Source organism: Dromaius novaehollandiae, chromosome 2 (assembly GCF_036370855.1).
Source record: "Dromaius novaehollandiae isolate bDroNov1 chromosome 2, bDroNov1.hap1, whole genome shotgun sequence".
NCBI lineage: Eukaryota > Metazoa > Chordata > Aves > Casuariiformes > Dromaiidae > Dromaius > Dromaius novaehollandiae.
In genome coordinates, this window is record NC_088099.1 from 144,606,287 (window position 1) to 144,631,078 (window position 24,792).

Below are 24,792 nucleotides of genomic sequence, written 5' to 3' on the forward strand. Positions count from 1 at the left end.
ACCAGATTCAGTGGGCTCATGAAGTTGTATCTTTGAAGAACTGCATCTTCAGACTTCCCCAAGGTGCTGGGGGGTAGGAGGAATCAGAAAATAAGGGATAAGAACTCTCCTCTTGGAAATGTGATTTATGGTAATTCAGGACATTTTTGCTTACTTGCACTTCACACATCTATTCTTTGTTTACTTCTGCAGGAAGGTTTGTCAGTTTTCAATTGAGCCCAAGAGTCTCTTATTGTCACTTCTTGTGGGTATTAATGGGGAAAAGGGAAGGGATATGACACTTACGTGCATCAAAGAGATCCAAATAATAGGACCATGACAATTTTGGTACACATAAGTGTCATGAAAGATCAAAAGATATCACAAGAAAAAAGAAAGGCAGCCAGAAATCTGGAAAAAAGCAAGGACACCCTATAGGCAATCACTGGCTTCATGAAGGTAGTGCAGAGGAAATCACACTAAAAGCAGAGCACTTTCTTATCTACTATATGCATTGTGCCTTGTTTCTTTCCAGGAGAACTAGCTCCTTGCAAAAGGAGCAATGCCAAAATAAATATAATAATTACCAGGACTGTGCTGGTAAACATTAAGACGGCAGTTGCCCTGAGGGGGGAAATCGGCTGGAACTTAGAGATGCTGTGACTGAACAACTACAGATAACCAAGACCACCAAAACTACTAGAGGTAACCAGGTAGAAATAAAAATTACTACTGTCAATAAAGCCACACGTATGCATAAACCTCCAAACAGCAAAGATCTGTGTTTATCAGGAGAAAAAGCAAAGCAAGTGTTACGGTTTTTCTAGTTTTTGTAAATCCAGTAAATCCAATCCAATTTTGTACTATAGCTTAAGATACTACAGTGTAATCCAAACTCCGCAGCCACAGAAGTGGAGCAGGGTTTGGGGAACTGTCTTCCAACAGAGCAGCCTACTTTGCTATACAGACCAGTAGCCTCTCCCCCTCCCTATTCCTTCTCCTTCCCCCACCACACACTCCCAGAAGCAGCAGCAACAGCCACTAAATCAATCCTTTAAATCTGCCATACTATACCATTTGGTTGCCATTAACGCAAGGAGCCAGGAGGGCTCAGAAATCTGCTGATGCTCAGTGCAGAAAACCGCAGTCAACTACAAGACACAATGCCACAGAATAGGAGGAAGAAGGCTGCTGCCTTCATGGCCAGGAGATCCATGCTTAAACTGCTGTTATCAGGGAAACAGGAGTCACAACCGTGGCAACCCTGTGAGCAACAACTGCTTCCATCAGCCTTCCATGGCTTAAGTAACAGCGGCAACTCTGATAGAAACCAGTTCCTCTAAAACGAGGAAAATTCACGCAGTAATATAGTCATGTACAGCATATTTGTTTAATACTGAAATACTAGCAGCACAAATAAGACTTGTTTAATACAGATTTCTATCCAATATTATCCTTTAAAATGGCACTCACTCTTTTGTTGCTTAAGTTACTTGAGTTACTTAAGCTACCTTTCTTCTTCCCAGGAAAGATATAGAATTTGGTGGCTCAAATGCAAATTGATTATTTTTTAGTACATTTATTTTACAATACATAGATATTTTCAATCCTTAAGTCTATTCCATTCTACTAATGACTTCAAATTACAAACTCTTTTCCTACTCCAAATTTACAATGCAAATTTCATCTTCGTCTTTTCTTACAACTTTTTGAAAATTGATCAAACATGTCTGAGAATTATACATAAACTGTTTACAAGAAACACAGCCCAAAACACTCCCCAGCTCTTGGGCCCTACCTATGGTAAGGGCCTTTCCATTTGCCAGAGCCAACACAGCTGATCAGGCATGACCCAAGGTAAGGAAACACCAAAAAACTTGATCCTAGAGCTCTATTTCGGGGGGAGTAAAAGTGGCTATCCCACAACTTTGACCTTTCTCCAAAGGATGCCTCTGTGAAGATCTCTCAAGAATGCAGATATTGAGAAAAGAAGATACGTTTCCTTCAAATCTGAAGACACCTCCAGAAGTTAGGATATTAGCAAGTCTTACAAGCTAGGAGCAGTAGCTTGGGAGAGTTAACAGAGATGGAGGAAAGGAAGGGGAAAGAAGGACTGAGAAGCAGCTTCTTTGTGGAGAACAAGGAAGAGGAACTGCTTTGAGCAGAAGCAGTCATGAGGACAGATCCACAGAATTCACTGTCCTACAAAGAGCTGACTGAGAAAGTCCTCACAAGCCTTGCAGAAATGATAGGACAGAAAAATTACAGAAGACAATGATGACATAGAGGAACACAAAGAAGCCCATAGAATTATCTTCCTCTTCCAGGTTTCTAACAGTAAGAAGAAAAGAAAGAGGGAAAAAAATGGGGGGATTAACGCACACAGCTTAATGAACAAGGATGGAGAACAGGCACAAAGAAAACCAAATAAATAAGAGAGAAAGCATGCAAAGAAAAAGAAGCATCTTTAGAGTATTTTCAATAAAATGCTTGGGAGATGGGAAGAAGTATGTAACGATAGAAGAAACACTAAGTAAGTGTGAAGAGAGAGGGCTGTATGATTGAATCCTCTTTGGAAGTGTTTGGAAACTGAAAGTGGGGATCGGGAAAAACAAAAAGTATATTTAGAAGACAATAGTTGTGGAATAAAATGCTGATAATGGGAACAGTAAGAAAATCAAATGCTCCAGTCTTGCATTCACTGGCCCCTCAATACACAGACACCCTTTCCTTTCCTCCCTTCCAAATTTCTCGCATATACCAGTTTTGAACGCATGATCTTGACTTATCTCCAAGTACTCCCACAAAAATTGGTTGAATATAAAAACATGACCAAATGTAGATAAATCTGCCTAATACTACTTCAAGGTTATTAACAATTGCAAAGTTGTTAAAAGAAGATGGACCACAACTCACCGACAGAAGCTCAATGCTCCGAACTTGTTTCCTCTATAAAAAGTTCAAAGACCTCTCTTGGGTACTAACACACAGTTTCAAATTCACTGCTACAGATTCAAGAGCTAAACCCTAACCCCAAGTAAGTACTAAAAACAGTTTTAAATTATAAACTTTGTCCAAAGAGTAAAGTTGGTTAGGACTTTTTTTTTTTTTTTAATGAATTTCTTCTACCAAATACTGTGGTATAAATTCATCTACACTGAAATAAAAGCAATCCTCAAATTAGCTTGTTTTGTTTCATACACTGATAAAATCTTTCGGTGGTAAAAGATGCATTTAAAATGTGAGATAAATGGTTGTGTTTGAAAATCTGGCAATTTTTTTTTTTTTTTTTTTTACAGTTAGAAAAAAAAAGTTCAGAGACATAAGATGCATATGCACATTAGAAAGCAAAAGGCTTTAAAATATTGCAGTAAATGGAGATGCCGAAAAGTAAACAAGACTAAAAGAAACTTGAGGCCATATTTCTGTATTACCGAATTCCAATAAAACTAGAAAGGTCTACAAAAGCACCTAACTACATTCTTTTTTGCCTGCAAGTACACCATAAGCCACTTCTAATAACCTTTAAGATATAAGTTACAGCAACAAAAGGAAGTTGGGGGAACAAAAGGAAGTGTTTTGTTCTTCACATTATCAAAAAGCCATTAATATACCAAAGGATGGATCAACATCATCATCATCAAGAGGGACACAGATGAACAAGGTCTGTTTATGCTCCATGTATATATTCTGCATAAACAGCAGAAATAGTATGAAGGCTGTTAAAAACGATTATATTGTAGTCTCACTAATTAATAACCTCAAAATAATTTAAAATGTATCAGAAGCTATTTAAAGCAATGCATTAGCTTATTAAGTCCAAATAAATGAATAATATTTCTTTTTAATTCAAGAGTGCAATTATTGTTGAATCTAAATTTATCGTCTTAAACACTGACTCTGGAATTGACTTTATATCATTCTTTCTCAAAAGCATTGTAAACTTCATAGTTGATTCTATGGATATATTTTTTAAAGTGTTTAGTTTTGGTCTGCTCACTGTGAGAGTCTCATTAAGCCTATTTAACCACTAAAAAGCTCTAAAAGCCCTGGTGAGTCTCAAGACCACATGTACATATACTGAATAATCACATACACGTATACAGAAGAGGAGATACTGTCAGTAGAATACAATGTCACTAAATAACATTCTCCTGCTGTAATATATGTACACAGCCAAATCCAAGACACATGGAAAATAAATGTTGGGCTATAACAAATGTACCTAATTTCAAAGCAGAATACTAAGCCAGTGACAGCATTGTATAACAACAACTCCATTTCTGATTGGTCATATTATTTCAGTATATTGGAATCTGTAAAGAACACACCGTAAGTGCACCACAAGGTGCAGCGCTGAAAATTACCAGAAAAAGAGAAATCCTTTTGCCTTCAGCAGATCCATACCATAATTTTTCTTAACGGCTTACACATATAAACAGAGACTGAAGAACTGTCTTTCATTCTGAACAACAAAAAAAGAATTTGTAAGTGAAGAAATATGAAGATAAGATCTCAGCTAGCCAACTTTAAATCCCATTCTTTAGTGATTACAACATACCTGTAACACACCGCGCATGTGCTCCCAGCCCTCCAGGTCCAGTGGGCAAGTTTCAAGCAGACTACATCTATGTTAGCCAGTTAAACAAGGCCAAGCAGGGGCTTCTGCAATGGCCTGTGACTGTCCATCCTCTGTTTAGCTGTTCGCTTGCTCCCTGCTACAGTTTCAGGCCACGGCAGCTCACGCTTTCTCAAGCAACACCTAAGCAGTGCAGAAGGGATCAAGTGCGCCAGAGGCTGTCCCCTGGCAGAAGTCTGGTCACATCTTTCCTAGCTTTATTCAGTTATTTTTTCCTTTAGGGAGTGAATGGGGAGCAAGGGGGAGCAACAGGTCAGCATGTGAGTATGAGCCAAGCCACAACAGACCTTATGGTCTCAGGGCCAGAGAAGACCTTCCACAGAGATTTATTTAGTAGGGTAAGTGTAACCTCAGAGACTATTTCTCTTCCGGACTCACGGATACACTTGAAGTGGAGAAAAAATGAAGCCATCAGTTGCAGGTGAAATTCTGGAGAAGGGAGGGATGTTCTGTGTGAAGAACTCCCACCAGTGGAGCTTTCCAGTCGGAGTCTACGTAAGTAAACTCATAAACTGAAGATATTGCTGAAAATCCTAACAAGTTTCCTACAGATAGTAATAATGTTAAGACAAACAAAATTTCCAAATGCATCCAATAAAGTATAAAAAAAGGAGTAAATATTAAGGATTCAAATTTACCTTAACGTTAATTCTGAATAATAGCACTTTAGCATTATGACAATAAGTTTTTCATCATTCTCACCAGTCTCAAGTAAAGCAAAAGGTGGCTTTAACCCTGAAAATCCTATATATTCTGAACTACATATCATTTACTTGGTTTTAGTAAAAATGCCAGGAAATATTGATGGCAACACAGTTACTAGAACCTGGCTAAAATTAAGGACCATTACTTTGTAAGTAGTAAGGATAATGTATTCGCCACATGCAATCACTCTCCCTGGACAGATATTGGTTAATAGGCTTAATTTATTTTCACTGAAGAGCCTTGACAATTAACTCATCTAAATAATTACACTAGAAACATTACATATGACCACCCCTTGCAGTCAACTCTGCTGAATTTCCTTCTCATGGACAATACTGAAAAATACAACTGCTTCCAATTTACATTGATTAAAAGTGCACTTTTAACAGATTTGCTGAATGTTGCCTGCCACATCTGCTGAGAAGCAGTAACATTAGATCTGGACTTGATTAAAAAAAAAAAAAAATTAAACTAGAGGTTTCCAACTGAAGTTAATTTGTAGTCACAGTAATCAAGCTGCAAGTCAAATGCACAGACCCTCTGGACAGAGGGTCATTCCTGGTAAATGACAGCAGTTCCTTCAAGACGACTGGAGCTGCAATTGCCACAAAACATTCACGGTGAAGAAACTTTCTAAACTAACGCCACTGCAGATTAGAAAACGTTCCACACAAGTTCCTTAAGCATATTCATCCTTAAGCACCTTGCACACAAGCATGGCCAACTTAGTTTTACCTAAGCAACTTTTATAATGAAAGATACATTCAACTGTGCTATCAGTGAACGATCATTCCCCTACTAAAACCAAGCCTCAAATCACCCTATATTGCTGTTCACGACTGGCATACCTAAACCTTGAAACACACACAAAGGTGCGCAGTAAATCAAATTTCTGAAAGTATCAAATTAATTGTTTGCAAGCCATATTGAAAACTGCTACAAGAAAAAAAATCCTGATTTAAAATTATGTTCTCTGATGTGTCTTCTGCGCTATGGCACAGAAGTACACAATGTTGAAGCAATCTAAAGTACTCCCTAGACTGACTGTTCACTTTTGAGGCAATTCTACACAACCACCTCTTCAGAACCCACCAGAATGACTGTTCCTCTCTGTTCTTGTACAGCCTAAATCACTGGCATACTTTAACAATCCAAGCAGGTTTTTACACATGCTAAGTCTAACTCACATGACACTGATCTGTGTCAAAATTCTGTGCTGTCCCATACACTGATGGCATCTGTTCAGGCATGCAAGCTCAGATCTCTTCTGTTACTAAGGATAGCTTGAATTTTCATCTGGCAGTTATATCCAATTACTGACATAACTAATAGTCACAACTGAATGCCAGAAAATGAGTTTCATGTGTTTTCAACCTGTCTCTGCTTCTGACTCAGGAACTGAGCATACCCCTCAACTGCCCATATGAAACACAATCCACACCCAATCTAAATTGACATGACTCTTGATTTACTGTGACTAGTCAATAAAACAGCCTGCCAAAACCAAGACCCAAGTGTCAATTTATTGGAAAACTTCCTAGATTTATGATCTAATGTTCACAGTCTTTGGATATCTGCCTCTGTGTTTCTTGCCAGCAGGGTCCATTTGGCTCTTAATAGCACACAATTGCGCTGAACTGCATGACAGCTACATCTCATGACTCTCAAGCTCGCACATCTACTGTGATTTCTAGCACTACATAGCATTACTCCACTGGACATGCCCTGCGAACATGTTTCAGTCAAAATAGTAACAAAGACAGAAAGCTCACCTGATCCCCCATTAGATGTTTTTAATCCTCTCTTTAGCTTGCAGCAAATCCTAAAATCTATTACAGTCATCAGCAGTAGTATCTTGTTGGCAAAGGCCATGTCAACAGGAGTTAATTTCCTTGCTGAAAAAACTCAACTATTCAGCAACTCAGATCTTGATCTATCATACTGCCTGTGGATCAGCATGAATTATTCTCACTCTGGTCAATGCACTGTGGTACAATTAAACGCACAAGGGATTTTCATGATGACCCATAAGGCAGACATGAGCAGGTGCACATCATGACTCATACTGTAGAGTATAATGCCCTAACTGGATTGTACAAATAGTCTAATGATAAATTCCGTCAATGGAAATACAGTCATGTGGCATAGCACTGTATGGCTTTGATCAAGCTAGGGATGTTTGCATTGTAAGGGTTACATGATGGGAGAAAGCAGAAATAAAACTGTATAGAGATAGACATGCCTTTAAAACAACAAATGTTTTAGCAGAACAGTAGCTAAACAGAGTAATAGCATAATAAAACTATGAGAATTCTAAAGGTGTTAATTTCAGCATCAAGTTTATAAATTAAAAATGTTAAGCTAAATTATTCACTGCACAAAGCAACCATGGTTGGTAACTACATAGTGACAAAGTCAAAACGAAGGCTAGCAAGTCAGGTTAAAGAAAAAAATAAAAAAAAAAAAAAAAACACACACACACACACACACACACACACACACACACACACACAGAAAATGCTGATGTTCATGCTGCTGAGAAAGTATGTTTCTCAATATACTTGTATAATAGTTAGCCAACAGGAGATTCTAGCCTAGCACGCCAATAAAATGTAAACCTAACAAATTCTAGAGACATGCTGAATATTTACTTATATAATTAAATATGCATGTGTGTTTTCTGTAGGTTTTGTTTTCATAAGTCTTAAGGGCATTTATATAATATAGTTATTCTTAATATTTCAACACAAACACACATGCATATTCCAAGCAAGGATCTCTGTATCTAGATTACTGTAGTGACCTTTCAGTACTGTGAAGGCACATATTAATAAAATGACTATGTCAAGACTGCGATCCTCACCTTTACAAGTAAAACGAGCGATGTTATATCCCTGGGCAGCTGAGGTGCCTGCCATATAGTTCATACAACTTTCCCTGACAGGAGAGCAAATTTTAAACTTACAACTTTTGTCAGTAATGGACAGCTCTTCCGTAAAAGGCTAAAGGAAAGAGAAGAAATGTCAACACAATCAAATCTACAATGCTCAGCACTGTGGGTACAGCAGGTCACACTAGTTCCATCTCAGCACCAGCTTGGCCAAATCTAAACTGGATCCAAATGTTCACAAAGCTCATTATCCCTTGATTCATATATCCAGTTTGCTTACCGCCATACTCAAGATAATTGACTCCTGCCTTGGATTTTGTCCAGCATAACAGAGTTCACTACATGCAAATATTTCAGTATTCCTGATATTAATTTTTTTAAAATTAAGCAAAACTCAAAAATAGCAGAAAACAATACAAAGAGGAGACTAGCTTTTTGGAATTTGTTGTCCTGATGGCTACAAAGAATAATGTATTGCAGCTCTCTAAATAACAATAATAAGGATAATTTTCAAAAGTTTAAGTACAGTACACCGCCATGCTGTCCCCATTATACAGCTTTCTGGATGGAAAGATAATTTTGTGGCAAAAGACACCTCTTCGGAAGATCAGACTCTAAGTTCAGTATCTGGGCTCCATCACAGTACTTTCTGTGCAACAGGTATGAAATATTCATATTCAGTTTCTGAATTTCAATGAATGGAAATTTTAATCAGAAAATCATAGAATAATTTCAGTTGGAAGAGATCTCAGGAGATCATCTAGTCCAGCTTCCTGCTCAACACTTCTTTATCTTTCAAAACTGCAGTCTGCTACAATAGAAATTTTCTGTGATTTAGCAGTAAGCCTCTCTGGAAGTTAAAATCTTCCTTATTCTCCTAAAAATTTGATTCCTTTTCCAGACGCCTACCAAATCAATTAGTGCAAAATACTCCTGCAGTGACTTCAAGATCTCTACATTTTGGATGGAGTGGAATAGAATAAGTAAAAGAACTATTTATGACATTTGGGGGTAACACCAAGTAGATAGGACTAGTCTCATGCTGGCGAGAATCCTTCTTCTTCAGAAACTGTTCAGCTGTGATTGGCACACTGCCTATATGTAAGTTGAAATCTACTTCTTAAGACAGTGTTTGCAGAAAATAGCTCAAAAGAAAGAATATTTGCAGAAATATATCCATTTCTTCTCTCATCATAAAGATTTTGTTGGTTGACAGCTAATTATCCAGATCTACTTGCAAGTTTCTGCTCCAGATTTTCCTCTGATACAATAACAATTCCTTTCAGGGCTTTTTGGTATCAAGATTGTTCGATTAACTGGTATGCATTCACTAATAATTAAAGTGAAGGCCATGAAATCCTAGATACTAATTTATCCAGCAGCTCCACAACTTACTCATAAAATGATTCATTTACACACACAAATTTAGGATGACTAGCTATTATACAAGTCCACACTGGCACTTCCTTGAAGACAGCAAATAAGCAGCTATTGCCGTAGTCTCAAAAAGAGAAACAGAGAGACTCATATTATGGAAACGGGCCCCTTGACAACGGACTATGAGACTATGCTGCCGAACAGAACGCAGGTAGAAACAGGATCACCTCATCCTCATTTATATCCTTATTTCACAAGTGTTCAGCATCTCAAACGCTGTCACAGGTGGAAATAGTAAGCAAGAACCTTCCCATGGACCTGATTCAAGAGGATGAAAGTCTAGAACACTTGTCACAGAAAAGGAACACAGATGATAGGGCAAGAAAAAAATCCATATTCTTTATGGTATAGAACCTATATTCTTTAATGGTATTTTAGTATTCTTCAGAAGGGCAATACAGTGATACTTTATATGCAATAGAGTGTTATAACACTTAGCTACCCTACACTCAATTACCTCATCTGTTGCAACAGGAATTGTAGCCAGAAGAAAAAAATAATCAGCTAATTCCTCTAAAGATTTCTGTTTGGCATTAAACATTCTTGTCATGCATTCTGGGCTTCTAACCATATTCTGCTAACTCTTAGTTGTTTTTAGACATCCTTCTGAAAGCTTTGAAAGCTGCTTTACAATCTGGCATGCAACACTATATAAAGTAGTTGTAAAATATTGACATTAACATCGTATTTTGCATCTTGCTATGCCTGACAAAACAAAACACAAGACTTTTTGACTTTAGTACAAAAACAGATTAGGTCTACAACAATTTAAAAGCTGTCAAAGACTTAGTTAACTAGTAAATTTGAGCAAATTTCTTTTATAAGAAAGTTTATTAACGGACATTACAACAGACAATTCAGTAAATAAAATGAAACAGCACTTCTACAATATTAATGGTTATTTGCTGGAATTTATTGGTCTGATGTTGCTCAAATATTGTTTCTTAAAACCTGCTACCAATGTTTATCAGCTTTTTAAAAAGTAAATACTACCACAATATATAATACACAGTACACATTTTGAGATTATTATAGTCAAACTAGAAAAGAAAGCTATTCTACTGATTTATGTCAGAAATAAAGTTCAGATTTTTCACTGCTAACTCAAAACATACTACCTGAGGGATTCTATAACAGTTCATAAAATGTCTTTGTTTTTAAAAGGTATGGTCTGTGGTATATATTTTCTACTAAGAAATAGAAGAACACATGTAGCATCACATGTGCACACTTTAAGAAACTCTGGAATGCAAAATCTAAAAATCCAAATAAAGCAGGTGGTAAAATTGGGGGTGGGGGGAATGAATTTAAGTTTAATGACATTACCAGGTTATTCTACCAGACTAATTCTCACTCACTGCATGACTTCAATGAAGCTCTTGGTTCTCATGCTGATTTCGATTTAGTTCGAGTGCTATTTGATGCATTTCATCTGGAGTTTTATTCACTTCAAACTACACTTCATTTAACCAGACTGCTGCTGTACTCGTTTGTTTTTCTACTTTATTACCCACAAATTGGTGTTGCTTAGTTTAGATAAATTGTTGGAATAAATTAACTTTATATAATTATTTCACACTGTTCATAAATAAACTCTAGAAACATATAGTATCATAGAACAAACTGAAAAAATTACCACTAATGTTCTTTTAAGATATACTAGACCACAGTAAGTATTTGTATTGCAGGATTGGCTAATAAATGCTGATAGATGATTTGCCATCTTAAGGCAGTACCATTTTATCCTCCTGGAACTACTGCTCATTTTTATTTCTCTGTATTAATAGTCTACCATACTCTATTTTTCAGCTGGGCAATGCATCATAATACAATGTATTAAAAAAGGAGCGAGAAGGAGCGACTACTACTAACAAGAATCACAAAGAATAACTTTATGTAAAATATATGGGAATGTGAGAAGAGGCTGCCAATCCTACCAGACTAGTTGCTGATTATGTTTTCTGGAAAATATTTATTAATTTTTAGCAAAAGGCCATGACAGAACAGTAATTCATTTGAAGTGGTTACTGTTTTGTGAACTATTGATGGAAAATATGAGAAAGTCAATTAAGCTGCTACCACCTGGTGGTGTGCTGATTATGTTAAAAAAACTTTTACGTTTAATATGGTATCAGAACTTGTAAGAGGGAAAAACATCATGCTCTATATGTACCACTACATACACAGTATTCCTTTTTTTTTTTAATAATCCATTACACTTCCAAAACAAGTCTCTTTGTCCATCTAGGTATACAGCGCATAATGTATTAGGAGGAAATGTTTAACACATTAACCTGTTTGCCTGTTGTCTTATTAAGTACAGTTCCTCATGAGGATTAGGCCTTATTTCAAGTTTTTTTTATTTGGCTGAGTTTGAAACAGAGAGTAGACTAGTTCAGTTCAACACATTAATCTCAGTATAGAACTTCGGCTCAAGGAAGCATGGAAACTGGTTCTCAGGAATTCAACAAGTATGTGTGGCATCTATTCTCTCAACCAAAAAACTGTCTAAAATCCTGATTAACACCTATACCCTCACAACGACGTTTACTAATGAGAACAGACTTAATTAAATATATGACACAAGAGGAAAAAAGTTAGGGATAGACAGGATGCTTAGTATTTCCTAAACCACTTATTTTAAAAGCAGAAGTAGTTATTGTGTAATTTACTAAATTACACCACACATGCTTAACACTCACCAATATTTGGGAAACTTGATCAGTTTGCCATAAACAGCAGTACTGAAAGAGGGAATAACTGGAGCAGGGAAGAAGTATAATCCTCTACTGTCCAAAGAGGTCAGTCCTGCTTGAAAACCGAATATCTGAAAAAAATGCAGCTGGTCAAAGCGTACACTAGCACATGATTTGATCATTTTCAAGTTATTTTTCAAATATAATATACAAATCAACCCTTTTAAAATACATGCAATAAATATGAAATAAATGATGTATTACTTTTAGAGAATTTCCCCCCCCAAACCCACAAATAACTAGAAAATTCTGCCAGTAATAAAATGATGTTCCAGTAAGAATATATATGGATATATTTTCTTCATTCAAAAAATAATTGTCTACTCTATATAATTGTTAAAAAACAAATGAAAATTATAATTTATCCATTAAAATTGTTTTCTACATCCTTCTTTGACTCTGCAGATTACACATTGCTTTTCATATAAAATAAAAATCATTTTTTGAAATTATAACATTTGCCTGAAAAGCAATATTTAAAGAAGAGCTTTCCTTTGAAGCTTTTTTTTCTCCCTTAATAAAACGAGAAAAATCTAAAGAAAAGTTTATCACAATTATTCTCTACAGTTTTTCCCTTAGCAATATGGAAAATTAACGATCGTAGAGTTGACTCTTTTTAATACGTTCTACCACTATTCACATAAGACGACAACACTTATGCTTGTATTAAAACTAGCAAATAAAATATCTGACTCCATAAAAAACTCAAAATTAAAATCCATATTTTTAAAATGCTGATACTTGCTAAAACCTTTGAGAATAGAAAAAGTCTCTCCCAAATTAAAAACCAGATGACTTGTAATATTCCTATCCCAATCGCTTTAAGTGTGATAGGCGGTGAACGCATTACCCCTAAAATTGAGAACTTGCCATGTAATTCTGAACAATATTTGTTTTACGCAAATGGTAAGAATTTCATTGCTTATATTTTGTTATTATATGAGACAAGTGAATGGAGAACTGGAAATTTTCACATAAGTAATATAACTGGTATTAAATATTTATGTTTTAGTAGCACCCAAAAGCCTTTCAAATCATCTGAGCACACAGCTCATCCTAAAAGGTTGGAAGGCTTGTGTATAACTCCTCTTAAAAGTCTACTTTTTCAATCTACTGAAATCTTAGCAGATGGCAACTGAACAGTCTCAAAATGATTTTTCAGTAGCATCTTAAACTCCCTCCAACCGAGCAATAGAAATTCCTTTCCTAATAGATCTTAAATTGAGAACATTCAAAGGTTTTTCCTCCTAACATGAAAATATCTGAAATTGTTTGGCAAGAGTAGTTGATCACATACTTCACTGCCATTATTTTGCTTTATCAATACTATTAAAAATCAATGTTTTTTCATCACAAAATCCTATCAAGTTTTTAAGTATAACTCATTGTAATCCATGTATTCTACAAGATTTTTTTGTAAAAAATGAGAAAGGTTTCCTTCCAAATTTTTTCAACTCAGTCTTGCCATGAAGACTTTGGAGCTTTAGTCTGCATTGTTTTCTCATGTGAGCTTCTCTGTTCATGTTAGAAAACATATGGCTCAAGTAAGAAGTACTGATCCAAAAACATATTTATTCTACAAAATGTACTTAACTACATCCTTTCAGCTAAATTGAAAACACTCGCAAAAAAACTAACTGCAAAAATTTAGAATTGTCTGTGCTCATATGAACTTCTCAGCATACTGAAGTGAGAAATAGGTTTCAAGATTTTTTACCTTTAGATAGCAGTGTGAATAACAGTAATGAAGCAGGTTATCAGATGGCTGGCTAAGGCTGCTGACCATCTGCACAAGTTGCTCAGCATACATTGGCACAGAATGCTCCAGGTTAATTTTATCCACCAATATTCTGATGGAAGGTAAAGGCCGCAGAGGCTGGAAGCTCGTAGCATTTAACAATCCACTTGAACTCTAGGGAAGAGGAAAAAAACACAAGCAATTATTATGCTACAGATCTATTATCTGCCACATATACATACAGACAAAAGCAAATCTCCATGATATGATCTATTAACAGATTACCACAGCCATATACCCCTAATAATAATCCTCAAATATTTTGAAAAAAATTTCTGCATGTATATGCTGTATATAATTTTAGAAATAAACTTCTTTATAAAATTCTCATCTAGAATGTGCAAGGCAAAAATTTAAATATTTACTTATATTTTTATCGCACAAAAGCACTACAAGCCACGCTATACTCATGCTACTATAACTTCTACACTGTCATACACCACATTATATGTTTGTAATCATGCCAGACAACACAGCTAAAAGAAGAAAATGCACTTCCAAAAAATAAATATTGCAATTTTGTACATTCAACCAGACTTTTCATAGTATTCATTAAAATGAAGTACCATGTCCAGTACAAGACAGACACAGACTTATCAGAGCAAGCCTGGTAGAAGACCACCGAGGTGGTTGGGGGACAGAGCACGCAATCGCTCCCGCAGGAGAGGCTGAGGCCAAGTTTGTTCAGGCTGGAAAAGAGAAGGCCACAAGGAGATCTTACTGTTCAAGTATTGGGAGATGCTGCCCAGAGCAGCTGTGGAATCTGCATCCTTGGAGATGCTCAGCACTTGGCTGGACACTATCCTGAACAACCTGCTTGAACCGGGCTCCCTTTGAGTGGGAGGTTGGACTAGATGTTTTCCAGAGACCCTTCCAACCCAGATTATTCTACGATTCTAAAACTTTTATTAAACATACACTAAAGTAATAAAAAAATAATTTGATGTATGTACTACTTTAAAATTAAAATTACTAGTATTTTAAATATGCCTGGCTTTACTCAAGAAATGTAAAGTGAAACTTCAGATGAAAAATTAATACCAAAAAAAGGTACTGCAATTTGAATTCAACTTGTTTGCCTCAACCCTACAACAGATACAGGGCTGTCTACCATTACAGGCATACCTTGGAGATATTGCGGGTTCAGTTCCAGACCACCACAATAAAGTCAATATCGCAATAAAGCAAGTCATACAAATTTTTTGGTTTCCCAGTGCATATAAGAGTTATGTTTACACTATACTGTAGTCTATTAAGTGTGCAATAGCATTATGTCTAAAAAAACAATGTACATACCTTAACTAAAAAATACTTTATTGCTGAAAATGCTAACCATCATCTGAGCCTTCAGCGAGTCGTAATCTTTCTGCCGATGGAGGGTCTTGCTTGATGTTGATGGCTGCTGACTGATCAGGGTGGTGGTTGGGGTGGCTGTGGCAATTTCTTAAAATAAGACAACAATGAGCTTTGCCACATCAACTGACTCTTCCTTTCATAAAGGATTTCTCTGTAGCATGCAATGCTGTTTGATAGCATTTCACCCACAACAGAACTTCTTTCAAAATCGGAGTCAATCCTCTAAACCCTGCTGCTGCTTTATCAGCCAAGTTTATGTAACATTCTAAATCCTTTGTTGCCATTTCAACAATGTTCACAGCATCTTCACCAGGAGTAGATTCCATCTCAAGAAACCACTTTCTTTGCTCATCCATAAGAAGCAGCTCCTCATCCATTGAAGTTTTATCATGAGATTGCAGCAGTTCAGTCACATCTTCAGGCTCCACTTCTAATTCTAGTTCTCTTGCTATTTCCACCACATCTGCAGTTACTTCCTCCACTGAAGTCTCAAACCCTCTCAGAATCATCCATGAGTGTTGGAATCAACTTCTTCCAAACTCCTGTTAATGTTGATATTTTGACCTCCTCCCACAAATCACAAATGTTCTTAATGGCATCTAGAATGGTGAATCCTTTCCAGAAGGTTTTCAGTTTACTTTGCTCAGATCCATCAGAGGATGGCAGCTATAACCTTACGAAATGTATTTCTTAAATAATGAGACTTGAAATTACTCCTTGATCCATGAGCTGCAGAATGGATGTTACATTAGCAGGCATGAAAACATTAATCTCCTTGTACATCTCCATCAGAGCTCTTGGGTGACCAGGTGCATTGTCAATGAGCAGTAATATTTTGAAAGGAATCTTTTTTTTCTGAGCAGTAGGTTTCGACAGTGGGCTTAAAATATTCAGTAAACCATGTTGTAAACAGATGTGTTGTCATTTAGGCTTTGTTGTTCCATTTATAGAGCACAGGCAGAGTAGATTTAGCATAATTCTTAAGGGCCCTAGGATTTTCCGAATGGTAAGTGAGCATTGGCTTCAGCTTAAAGTCACCAGCTGCATTAGCCCCTAACAAGAGAGTCAGCCTGTCCTTTGAAGCTTTGAAGCCAGGCATTGACTTCCCTCTAGCTATGAAAGTCCTAGATGGCATCTTCTTCCAATATAAGGCTGTTTCATTTCATCTACATTGAAAATCGGTTGTCTAGTGTAGCCACCTTCACCAATTATCTTAGCTAGATCTTCTGGAAAACTTGCTGCAACTTCTCCATCAGCACTTGCTGCTTCACCTTGCACTTCTAGGTTGTGGAGATGGCTTCTTTCCTTAAACTGCATGAACCAACCTCCGCTAGCTTCAAGCTTTTCTTCTTCAGCTTCCTCACCTGTCTCAGCCTTCGTAGAATTGAAGAGAGTCAGGGCCTTGCTCTGGATTAGGCTTTGGCTTAAGGGAATGTTGTGGCTGGTTTGCTCTTCTATCCAGACCACTAAAACCTTCTCCATATCAGCAATAAGGCTGTTTCGCTTTCTTATCATTCGTGTGTTCACTGGAGTCGCACTTTTAATTTCCTTTGAGAACTTCTCCTTTGCATTCACCACTTGGCTACCTGTTTGGCGCAAGAAGCCTAGCTTTCAGCCTGCCTTGGCACCCAACATGCCTTCCTCACCAAGCTTAATCATTCCTAGCTTTTGATTCATAGTGAGAAACGTGCGACTCTTCCTTCCACTTGAAGACTTAGAGGCCATTGTAGAGTTATTAATTGGCCTAATTTCAATATTGTTGTGTCTCAGGGAATAGGGAAGCCCGAGGAGAGGGAAAGAGACAGGGGAATGGCCGGTCGTTGGAGCAGTCAGAGCACACACAACATTTATCAATTAAGTTCACCATCTTACATGGGCGCGGTTCATGGTGGCCCAAAACAATTACAACAGTAACATCAAAGATCACTGATCACAGATCACCACAACAGATACAATAGTAATGAAAAAGTTTGAAATATTGCGAGAATTACCAAAACGTGACACAGACATGAAGTTAGCACATGTGGTTGGAAAAATGGCGCCAATAGACTTGCTCAACGCAGGGTTGCCACAAACCTTCAAATCGTAAAGACTGCAATATCCGCGAAGCGCAATAAAGCAAAGCGCAATAAAGCAAGGTATGCCTGTATATGTGTGCCATCTGTCCAAGGAGAGAAACACCACAGATTTCAGCTTTCAAAGAGACTACAGATATTGTCTCTACCTTGATCTCAAGGACAGGAAACGGATGTAACCTACTTTCCTGTACAGCACTGAAATTATCTTCACTGAAAACTATACTTCTCAAAGCTGAGATAATGTGGAGAAGTCCCATAGTTTAAGATATCAAGAGCACGTAAAAAGTAACAACAAACAGCACTTTTTGAATATGCGAAGAAGACAGAAAGATCTGCGAAATGCAGAAGGAAAGCAAATGGAGAATTCTCAGACTGGGAGAGGTAAGAAATGGGTCATACCTGAATATACCTCTTCCACCCACATATTCAATTGAATTTTGATGAAATTCATCCTATGCTTATAGAGGCAAAGAACCATTCTCTCTACCTGTAATTTCAAATACTTGACTACTGCTACAGAACATGACTTGCATGCTTATATTATCTTGTTAAACACAGATTCCAGTATAAAGAAACTTTTATGTCAGTGCAGAGAAACAAATTTCAGGATGCTGCAGAGTACGGTCACAGCACTGTGATACCTGGCTCCAGTGTATAAATTTGAAAAAAGCCCCCTTGGGCCAACATTTAGCTTAAGGCATGACTCAACTAAACCTGACAAGTTGCTGAACTAAACAGTAAAGTCGTTATGGTACATTTATCTGTAAAACTCAATCACCTCAACTCTAACATATGAAAACAGATGACAAGCTAACACTGCTCTGAACATTGCTAGTTATTTTTTAGTGTACATGTTTATACAGAATACAGTCGTCTACATTAAGGATTTGTAATGTACCAGTGCAAGTGTTCATTATAGATTCCAGTAAGAAAGGTTCTCAGACACTGTAAGGCATTAGTAGCTTTTACTAACTGTGACAAGGAAGAAGGGCATAGCAAAGATAAGCTTACATCCCTTCACATGCTGGAAACCTCTAGTTGTGCAGCATTGGACAAACCTCTAGCCAGGGCATAGTTCACTGCATAGATCCCATTCATCCAATGCTGCACAGCTCAGGGTTTCCAGCATCTGAAGGGAATCTGGGATGTAAGATTATGTATGCTTATGTTCGTTCTCATGTTATCTCCAGTAAAATGTATTTTAATCAATACCTCACGGAATCTAAGAGTCTTTCTTAGTGGGATGTACAACAAACAGTTGCACTGGTGCAAAACACGATTTTACTACCTTGAGTTCAAAATGGCTAAAGGACTGATCACAAATATGTCACATGCTGAACCAAAATCTGCAATTTAAAGTTCAAGTGTTTTATGAACTTGTTGGCTGTTTGAGGAGAAAAGGGATTATTGATGCAATTTTTCACACTCCACGGTCTTCATATGAGGCTTATTTCATTACAAAAACCCAACAACAGTCTCAGGGCAGAAAGGAAAACGAACAACAATAAATGCATCTACAAACTTTTTAAATTGCCTAAGATAGCTTTGATAGTCACACTGCTATTTAAAGTACAATCTGTTGAGCACTTCCATGCTGAGAGGAAGTAATGCTTCCCACTTCAAATTTGGTAATGTCACATTTTCTAATAATAGAAGCTTCTGTATGTATCCTAATACAAGGAACGTGTAATTAATTGCCACTTGTGAAAAACACACTGGCAGTGATATCAGACAAAAATAACTAGAAATTGAACTTTGAATCAAGAACCCATTTTTTTCCTGTTCTTCCAGTTCCTTTACTTATCCATAAAACATTTTCCAGCTTCTGCAACAGGAGGTAAATCTACCATACGTCTTCACTGCAAAACATTAATTCATCCCTACAGTATATTAATGTTGTGCACTGAGGAAGGAGTCCTGTAGAAATAAAATTAGTATGGGATCCTGTAGCTGAAGTTACACTAAATATATGTGAAAGACCAAACAAATTAAGGCTCTTTGGGAAATTTCAATTCTGGCTCTTCTTTCTGAGCTAGTCACTGTACGAAAACTTGATCATGTCTTTGTTTGGGAGGTTTGGGGCGGCGGGGGGAGTATACATTTATGTGATCTTCTGTGTTATAAAAGCATGTTTTCTTTCTACCGAACTCCTTTCCAAAATCTTCCAGTCCCATAGATTCATTTCTCATCTCCTCTATGTCCAAATCAGAACTCCCCTTCATTTTCACATTGTCTTGAACCATACAGTTAGGAGGAGAGACCATTAACAGAGGAAAAACTGATTCCCTATTCAGTTTAAGTACCCAGATAAAAACATTGTACAATACACAGCAGTTAAAAGCTCAGTTACAGCAGAAGTCTTGCATGTGTCCCGACTGGAACTAGTACAAATATAACTAGCTGTTAGCATCTAAGAAGGATCTACTGAGCATATGTAATCAAAGATTTCTGATTTGGCCAAGTTTGTGAGGGTCTGCATGGCAAAGTGACAACAGGTACTCTGATCCAAAGGTTGCCATATGAAAACTTCAAGTCCCAGCTACCTAGTCTGCTTGATTATTTGAACTCTTTTCCTCCAAATTTTATTTTTCCTTCCAGTAAATGACACCTTCAGTTTTAAAAAGCCTGGCTAGTCACTGCACACACCACTAGTTTAGGTATCTGAAAGTAAGGCTCACAGCAGCAAACTCATTTGGAAGTCAGTAACGTGGCTGGCACATGGAATAGCAGCCCAGGAGGAAAATTACACTATTCCATTCCAGGATAGGTATTGTTTCAGTTTCCATTATTTCACATGAAGACATTCAGGGATGAAAAGCAGAGATGCAGCTAACCCTATGTTAAGGTAATGCACGTTTGATATTAAGGTTAAAATATATGAAGTTGTAATTATTTAAATTAAATAGCACATGCTCACGTAAAGAACTGAATAAATATCTGCGTATACCTACCTTCTCACCCATGATTATGGGCAACAAGTGGTCCAGTAAATTGAATTCTGCCACAGGGATTGTAACTGTACACTTTATACCTACCTTCTCACCCATGATTATGGGCAACAAGTGGTCCAGTAAATTGAATTCTGCCACAGGGATTGTAACTGTACACTTAAGAATAGTGAATGTTGTAAGTCGAGTGGGAATGTATTCCTCCAATGATGCTACTTCTTCTGAGTTTGGCATAGTTCTATTTCCATCTGTAACATCTAAAACAAATCAAGATTACATAAGTATGACTAACACACATAAAATATTTCCTACAGTGGCTGTGTTATAAATGCTTTAGAGATTAGCAAAAATGGAAAGCAATTTTTTTTCCATCCCTCAATATTTAATAATTTTATTCCTTCCACACTGGTTCTACTTAAGGCTAAATGCAATCATAACTGGAGTATTTTCTTCACGTTGAAGCCCTCATTTTAGAAGTGAGAAATCTATACAGGTCACTTAGTTTTATGCAAGAAACTGATCTTAACAGTTTTACCATAGCTTGCTTCCAACCATCCCCCCCCCCCCCCCCCCCCCGGCCCCATATAACTATTATTTCAAACTAATCAATTCAGAGAAGGAAGAATCCCTGCTGGTATAAGACTCCAAAGATAAGCTAGAAGTGTCAAAAAAATAAACACGCCCCTCGACAGGAGGCTTATGATTGAAAAATATGGTTTTCAAATTGTCTGAACTGGCACTGATGGAGATAAAACAAATTGGGCTATCTTCACTTTAATGTGTTTTTATTTGAACTGATAAAAACCGCCAAGCATATTTAAAGTTTGACTAGTTAGAGTTTAACTCCTTCAAGAGCACTAAATTTGCTCTGATTTAATTCTGTATATTTGTGTATATGCAGTAGTAGCAAACCTGGCTTAGTTCTCCTATATGGCTCATATTCATGTTCCAGAGCACAAACTATCATTTTCATTATCCGGTGTACCGCACTGCTATCCAATCGAAGATTGAGTGGACCAACAATGAGGTTTTTCGTAGACATCTCCTGCACATTTCCAAAATCTTCACTCTTCACTGAAGAAAGGTCTTGCTGATTCCCAGAAACTAGAAATTTTACAGATAACATATTATATCAAGCAACTGGATATAAAAGTTTAACCTTTGCAAACTACTTTTGCTACAAATCCCATAATCCTAGACTTATCACAAATATACAGAAGCTATAACAGAAATTGAAGACAAATATATTGTAACTCATTTAACAGATGTTTAAACAAGTATTATTCCTGCATAACGCAGAGCAAACAGTAAGATTCTACCTTTCCACCAAGCACCACACAAATTAATCAGTCACTGAGAGGTCCTTCCATTATCTTTCTCTCTCAATCCTGAGATTCTCTGAAGGTCCAAACAACCTCCTAACTTGTGTGGGCAACTTTATCCCAGGTGCCAGTGACAACTGCGCTATTCAAAATTTCTGCACTGTATTGCAAAGATATCCACCAAAAAGTCTGGCAGGTTTGCTGTGAAGAAACTTCATTTGAAAGAGATACGGACCCTAGAAATTCTAGCTGCAGATAAAGGGGCTAGTACAGAAATGGGAATTGCACTCAACTAGTATTGTCATAAATCAGACTGACACCTGAAGGAGGTAAACCATTCCATTTACCGATGAGATAGAGCATGGGTAGTGAGAATGCAGATTTCTTCAACCAGTGTCTCTCATACCATTTTTAGACATTTGACCTCAGGGATTAAATGGTTGTTAAGTCTCTGTATCCAATCGAGCTTTGTGCTCAGAACACCAACCAGTGTACCAACTGAAGTATAACAATCATTTTTGTGATAACAGATATCAGGCAATGAAGTAGATTGAAATGACATATTTACTGTATATAGGCCACCGCTCAGCTATTGAACAGTATGACTACATTACTCTAAACTAACTTCATGGAAAAATTCTTCAGTTAAATTACACTGATGTCAAACAGGCTTTCTTGCTACATACAACTCACAAAAAATATTTACTTTGCGAAGTTCCACTCAGACATCTGATTTTTTTCATGGACTCATCACTTTGACAATGTCTTTATAGTTTTGATAAAAGCACTGTACATTAAATGTCTTGCTAACTATTAAAAAAACCAATAGTCTGACAAAAAAGCATTAAAATGAAATGGATTCTCACACTTTAACATACAAAAAGAAAAGAATTCTGAGACACAATTGAATGATGATAATTTAGTCATTCACTGAATCTGGATTGAGCACACTTCTTAGATGGTACATTATCCCATAATCCACCTGGTCAAAGCTGTGACAAACAGGAAATAGGAAAGATGCCAAGTCATTACATTTAGTGTTTCACCTTGGTGTCTACTGTTCAATTCCAGGGTTGTATCCTTAATACATTCTCCTCGAACTTTTATGATGAAGTCATGCTGCAGGAACTAAAGACTATGTTAATGGTGGACTGATTTTCCCTGTTGCATCCTTCATACCATCAATGGCTTTCAAGTGATTGCTGAGCCATTAACCCTTTCTTATTCAAAGTGGAATTTGTACACCTTCTCACAATGCAAGGTGGATTCCTCCCTCCCCTTCCTACCCACCTCCCGGGATGCAGATTTTCGTGCATGAATCTAACAACCTCCTGACTTTCTGTTACAGTAAGAAACAATGCACACTGGTAGAGAACTATTGCCCAAAAATGAGGGAAAATCTGATAAGTCCAAATTCTAGTGATGTCCTCATCCTCATGGATGTAATCTCTCTGTACCAATGTATTTCAAGGCAATGGCATGAGAAGATCAGCAATCGGAACTGGGATTGCTGCAGTCGACCCATCCACTTCCTCAAAGAGCTCGAGCACCTGGCAAATGCTGAGTAGCTGAGGTTTTGCAGTTAAGCCAGCCTGGCACGGCGTGCTTCACAGCTTCAAGGCAGATCTTACCTCTAAATCAACTGGAAAAACGTATGTTTTCTTTCCAGTTGCCAGAGAGGAACCTAGTCTTTCTTCATGATTCACGGGAACATTCCTTTTTCCCTCTCTCCTTCACTACACTCATTCAAAACAGTCTTTTTAAATGGGGAGAAGGGAGGATGTTTTCCTTCCCTCCCTGTAAATTACTCCGTAAAATGTGCTTCCTTCTAAGCCCTGGTGAGGGGAATGGTCATGGTTCATCCTAATTTGAAATAGAGCTGTCCTTATACCCTGCAGGCCTCTACAGGCCTATAGACTCAGCAGAAGAATTGTCTTTCTCCCTCAGAGCCTAAGACAAGCTGGCAGTGAGAGCGTTTATAGCCTCTGCTTCCCCTTGCTGTTCTGCTTACCATTTCTGAAAGAAAAAGGGGACAAAAAGATAACCTTAGAAACCCCATTCAGAACCTCTCCACCGATTCTTCACTTTTGAAGGCAAAATGCCTCAAAGGCAGCAAAAAACAAGCCATGAAACTGTTAGTTAGAACCTTCTTATAAATCATGAAAAGGACTTTTTTAAAAAAGGCAATATATAGCCTGCTGTCAGGGTATGCTTTATTTAACATGCATTTAACATATATTTTTGTCAGCACTCCCTCCAATTCTATCCTGTATTGAGTTCAGATGAACACCGTCAAGAAACATAGAAAGTGTAACCTCACATAAAAAAAAAAGTCAAGGCCAAAAGCCTTCAAAGTAACAATAGACTATATTTTCAAAAAAGACAGAAAAAACCCACTGGTGTGCACTTTATAAATATGATTAATATGCTGAAGAGACAGAATTTATCCACTTTCTGGAAAAATTATGTTTAATTATGCACATTTAAGTGCATAATTAAAGGGAAAGAATGTGAGTGGGAATTCTATAGGTTATGCAGAAGTAAGTGCTCACAGGCTGTTTTTGAAAGTTTGCAGATACATAAAGGAAAAAATCAAGTTACTGATCACAGAGTATTTAGTCCTCAGTAAACCATATGCCTAATTCTAACTGACAAAACTTTAAGACGAGGGTACTGCATAATAAACATGAACCAGCTACATAACTTCAAAATTACACTGTATTAAATCTGCAGGTCATGTAAATCTCCTCAGGGATCAGTGGAATTAATATGCTACACAATGTTTCAGAGAAATTACTGTTTTGCATTCAAACGGATGGCATAAAATAGAAAAACAGAGTGGGAAGGGAAGAACAGGAAGAATTTCAAAATTAAACTACTGTGC

At 37.1% G+C, this 24,792-nt stretch overlaps 1 protein-coding gene across 9 annotated transcripts in view; it reads right to left on the bottom strand.

Annotated features, from left to right (window-relative positions):
* VPS13B (vacuolar protein sorting 13 homolog B) overlaps positions 1-24,792 on the bottom strand; it is a 483,999-nt gene that overhangs the window by 379,306 nt on the left and 79,901 nt on the right. For 8 of the 9 annotated variants that reach the window (XR_010388020.1, XR_010388021.1, XM_064507672.1 and 5 more), the window contains exons 13-16: positions 21,499-21,690; positions 20,674-20,843; positions 14,124-14,318; positions 12,353-12,477 (exon numbers count right to left, since the gene is read on the bottom strand). Coding sequence is in view for 7 of the 9 variants with exons in the window: in XM_064507672.1 (XP_064363742.1) it covers positions 12,353-12,477; positions 14,124-14,318; positions 20,674-20,843; positions 21,499-21,690 (682 nt within the window). In the remaining 2 variants the exon portion in view is untranslated. The other variant, XM_064507677.1, reaches the window with a different exon arrangement.